The sequence below is a fragment of the Argopecten irradians genome, chromosome 10 (genome assembly GCF_041381155.1).
Source record: "Argopecten irradians isolate NY chromosome 10, Ai_NY, whole genome shotgun sequence".
Taxonomy (NCBI): Eukaryota; Metazoa; Mollusca; class Bivalvia; order Pectinida; family Pectinidae; genus Argopecten; species Argopecten irradians.
Genome location: NC_091143.1, coordinates 37,401,996 through 37,407,318, shown reverse-complemented (window position 1 = coordinate 37,407,318; position 5,323 = coordinate 37,401,996). Strand labels below are relative to the sequence as shown.

The 5,323-nt window shown below is 35.0% G+C and overlaps 1 protein-coding gene across 1 annotated transcript in view; it reads left to right on the top strand.

Moving 5' to 3' along the window:
* The first annotated feature begins 1,049 nt into the window (after positions 1-1,049).
* LOC138333821 (sorting nexin-27-like) overlaps positions 1,050-5,323 on the top strand; it is a 31,558-nt gene continuing 27,284 nt past the window's right edge. Inside the window, exon 1 of the mRNA XM_069282435.1 lies at positions 1,050-1,332. Coding sequence (XP_069138536.1) covers positions 1,076-1,332 — 257 coding nt within the window. The 5' untranslated portion in view covers positions 1,050-1,075. The remainder of the gene's footprint in view (positions 1,333-5,323) is intronic.

Below are 5,323 nucleotides of genomic sequence, written 5' to 3'. Positions count from 1 at the left end.
TTATTATATCTGTTTTATATTTAGCTTCATCTTTTTATCTGTGTCTCAAAACTTCAAATAGAATTAATTTTCTTCACCACTTTATCACCTGGATTTGGTAATGAAATATATATATGGTTAAATGTGAAATAATTAGTGATTTGATCGGATGAACTTTACCTATTTGAGTTAGATTACCTCCATTCCACTCTTTAACAGTATTTTTAGGTTTCACTAAATTTTTTATCAACATTCAATTTTATCATCTCATGTGAATCAACATTGAAATCTATTCCTAAAAGTGTATGTTTTTCTTTTCACCATTTTAGATTTACATGAAGCCCATGTAGGAATATTTTCCTGGCTTTATATTTTACTTCCAATCCATACTTTTTCAGTCTTATCAATCAGTCCTGAGATTGGTGCAAAAATATATAAAACTTACTAAATCTGTGGTTCCATACTCCAGATAAGGGAATACTGAATCAATTAGGACCACATGCACTGGCCCATATCTAGAAATTATACCTATGACCTCAAGTACGAATAAACTATGTTTATCAATTATACCACTTGCACAACGTTGACGTGTGGGATGAATTATGGATGTTCATAATTTTACCAATACCAATGACATAAATTCAGAGTTTATTATTTATAAATCCTTGCCAATATACCAATCCAAATTTCACCTTGTACTGACATTACTATTAGACTATATATCAGTCATCGTGTAATAATAAGCCTATGAGCACAGAGACCGGGCACGAATTCCTAACCGACAGTAATGTTCAGTATTCCTATATATGCCTGCTGTTGGTTCGAAATTCGTGCCAGGTCCCTGTGCCATACTGCCATACTTAAGCAGGTCCCATAGGACTTTTATTTGAAGGCTGATTAAACAACGAACCACAAAATGTTCACAGATAGTCTTAGATTGTTGTGCATGCCATCTATAAAATTAAGTCTGAAAATTCAGACAGACAGATTATTATTAATGGGAGAAAAGAGAAAGTAGGAAACAAAATTCTGATCGATTTGTAAATGTATGTGTGCCAGTGAAACCGGAAGTTATTTTAGTTTGGTCACATGACCAATGATGGCGGACAGCGATGATAGTAGCCCACCCTCCTCTCCTGACATTCGACAAGATGACCTAGGACCGAGGGTCGTGACAATAACAAAAACTGAGACAGGCTTCGGATTTAATGTCAGAGGCCAGGTTAGCGAAGGCGGGGTGCTGAAATCAATCAATGGCGTTTTATATGCACCCCTACAACATGTCAGTGCAGTGCTTGAAGGAGGTGCAGCACAACGCGCTGGCATACGGAAAGGAGACCGAATTCTAGAAGTGTAAGTGTTTACTGTATCATAAACAATGATTATGTTGTTCTATTTTACATTTCATTAAATGAACTCTGAGAGCAACTGTGTCAAAAGCAGAACATTCAAATGTCCTGTGCTGTCACAGGTGCCCGAGTAAACGTTCTGTAAATGAGCCTATGAGTTACATGTATGTGATAAGTTACTGAACCCCCATACTATGTGTAGTATAGTAAGAGTGTTGTGTTATTATGATTTGTGTCTAAAACATAATTGTGATGTCAGCTTTTGTTGTTTCTGTACTTTACTTTCAGTGGATTCCCACAAAAGTTTGCAAACAAAATTTATTTCATAAACCAATTACACTGACCCCAACAACAAGACACAAACACAGAGAAAAGGTTTGACCGAATTTATTACTGTTATAAGGCAAGCATTGACAATGCACATGTGACAGAATTATAATGTACACAACATATCACACTTCACACCTGCACATGCTTACGGTAATACTGTCAACCAAACTATATAGAAAAATTGAATATGCATGATAATTTAATAATCAAGGCCTATAAACCATTCTCCTACCATAAATCTGGTTATATATTGTTCAATACACATAATAAATATACACTGCATTATTATAATGACTTGAATAACCCAATAAATACATTTTAATAATACAAAATATTTTCAGATGCACCATGCATATTATTTAAACTTGTGTACATTTCAATTAATAGGTTCCATTAAATATGACTGAAATAAGTTCATTATATAAAAAAAATCTTATGTATATATTTAAGACATACATAATTTACTGTACAAAATCTCCCCGGAATTCCTATAGCTATGTATACATATCTGATTATAAATTTCACTAAACATGGGGTGGGTGGGAGTCGAAAAACAAACATGTCTACTGTGGAGAAGTGAAAGGAATAACGAGAGGCAACAAAACATTGGTGAAAATTATGACAATTAATTTGCATAATAATGATGTCCAATAAAAACTGGATATACCTTAACACATGACAACTGACCAATGGGCGAAACGAACTCACCACTTCCGTATACCATTTCCGGAGTAAAGTGAACAATAACAAACATATTCGGTACATATATTTGAGTGGCCCTAAACACCATGATGAAGTTTATTAAATAATAGTCGCGCGCCAACACAACCTTTGATATTATATATATAGTAACTTTCTTCATAGTAGTATTGTCGCAGCATTTAAATGTAAATGTACAACACTAGACGGCACCTATCACTACACATATATAGCATTAAATGTTTTAGACCATCTCCATCCCAGCTGATTACCACCTAGCCTAACTATCAGTAATATCAGAGTAAACGAAGAAAGAAAAGATTGACCGATAGCTCACAAATTCATTGGTAAAAGCAGCATACTTACTTGCCAACAGGGAGTTTTATAGGTTCCAACATAAGAAAATCCTACGAAATCATGCGAATTATAACGGTGACAAATCAGAGGTCGAACTGAATGTGCGTTAGTCTTGAACCAAAGTTATTTCGGACAAAACGTGCAGCAACACTCTGCACTCATACAGACAACTAGTAGTGAATTTGAATTTGAACTATGATCCGCATGACAAATAATTTAAGAAGGTAAACAGATCATAGTCAACTATTAATAGTTACTATGCTAACAAAATTGATATTTGTTTATAAAGTAGTTTCCGTTTCAATTCTATGTTGCTATTATTGAATTTAAATGCCATGGTTGATTAAACATTGGTAGAGTTAAGTTACTTGCAGAGCTCATAGATAAAGGCAAAAACATCTGGCTTAAAAAAGTGTGCACTTAAAATTAATATTATCACTATAAAAAATTGACATTTGGAAGGTAAACAGAAGGATTTGTTAAACCTGGTAAAGGTGATAAGCCGAATCGCACTGTCGTCTGCCTTACCGTTGTTTGCTTACATTGTTACTATTGCACGATGATGACAAAGGTCTATTTTGATTGGTCTAAAATATATATGGGGATATTCCCAACTAGGGGATATTCCCTGTGTCTATTTATAGCTAGGTTACCAGACCAGGTGACAAGGCTCCTAAAAAATTTTAATGGCCCCCCCCTGATTTTGTGTTGCAGAGGGCCGACTGGGCCAATGAGTTTGACTGGGCCTGTCTATATAATTTTTATGATTTTGCTGTTATATTATCATTTGTTTCACTTATTTCTTAAAAAAAACTTTTGTTTGAGCCAAAATAATCAATTAGATTCATATAAGTTATATATGTGTATCTGAATTTTGGGCTGAGATAAATTTGCCAGGGCCCTCATTTTATTTCTTTATAGTGGGACCGGTGGTCTCCATGTCCGATAAAGTTAGTATCTAATTAGCCTGGATGATTTAATTACAATGTCAACCTCTGAACAGGTGTACAGGTTGACATTGTATTTTGACCAATCAGATAACGGCAAAACTCACAGTCAAATAACAAAAAGAGTTGCTATGTCTTAAATAAAGGTTATTGCATACCTTTCAGATAATAAGGGATTTATTGCACCCGAGTGAAGTCGAGGGGGTAATTAGTCTTAAATAGGACTTTTCACTGCATGTCTCTGAACCTCAAATAAAAGCAGTGTTTTTCCTGGGTATTTTGGGAAATTGCCACCTGGTGAAAATTGGGAATTTTTGTGCGATAAAAGTAGGAAATTGGGAAAAATTTTAAATTTATGGAAATTTTGGAAAAGGTAGAAATAAACAATTATCCTTCTCTAAGATTCATAGTAAGAATGTATACTAAAATACAATGTTCAGACATGGAATTTCCAGATTTTTTTTGTTTCGTCACACAAAATACACTTCAACTCACTGTTTTGGGAAATTTAGACATAGATTTGGGAAAAAATAACAAGAAATACAATTGGGAATGGGGCCGAATTTCGGCCCCAAATATATAGGCAGGAAAAACACTGAAAAGGTTAGAGATAAGAGATAATATAGTGGCCTTGTTTCAATTCTCTCTCCCTTATAACATATATTTCGTGTTTGTAGCTGAGATGGAGTGTTGATGAGGCACTCGGTATATACCTACATATTCTATAAACTATCTTAGCTTTAGTGGGATTGTTATGTCTATAAACTGGCGCTGAGGTTACAAGCTGTTGAGAAATATACTATGTAATACTTTACGAGGAAGCTTGAATCCTTGTTTATTTATAGACCTGGCCAATTACCTACATGTAATTAGATTTCTTAGTTAGAGACTTGATTTTCTACAATATCAAGTTACCACATCAAGCCAGAATGGAATCTGTTGTATCTTTTGTGAGTGTTACTATCTCAGGAAGATCATTTTCTTACACTACTTATTTCGTCAGTATAGACTGGTTAATTACATAACTGTTTGTTATGTGGAAATGTGATGGCTGATTTTGTGTAATGGGTCAGGTAAGGGTCATTATTGATGGGAGGGGATATCAGTTAGGGGTCATTATTGATAGGAGGGTATATCAGGTAGGGGTCATTATTGATGGGAGGGGATGTCAGGTTGAGGTCATTATTGATGGGAGGGGATATCAGGTAGGGGTCATTATTGATGGGAGGGGATATCAGGTTGGGGTCATTATTGATGGCAGATGATATCAGGTAGGGGTTAGTATTGATAGGAGGGGATATCAGGTAGGGATCATTATTGATAGGAGGGGATATCAAGTAGGGGTCATTATTGATAGAAGGGGATATCAGGTAGGGGTCATTATTGATTGGAGGGGATATCAGGAAGGGGCCATTATTGATGGGAGGGGATATCAGGTAGGGGTCATTATTGATAGGAGGGGATCCCATAGTTGTACAGAGGTGTTGTGTACAACTGCATATGTATATAAATGAGACAATATTGTCAAATATTGCGAAAATCCTTTGACTTTTATAAAATCTTATATTTGATAATTGAAAATGTATAGCAAAGATAACCTGGTACTGCTGAGGTGTTTTTGTAGTATTTGGATATGAACAAACTGATGACGCTGCTTTGAAT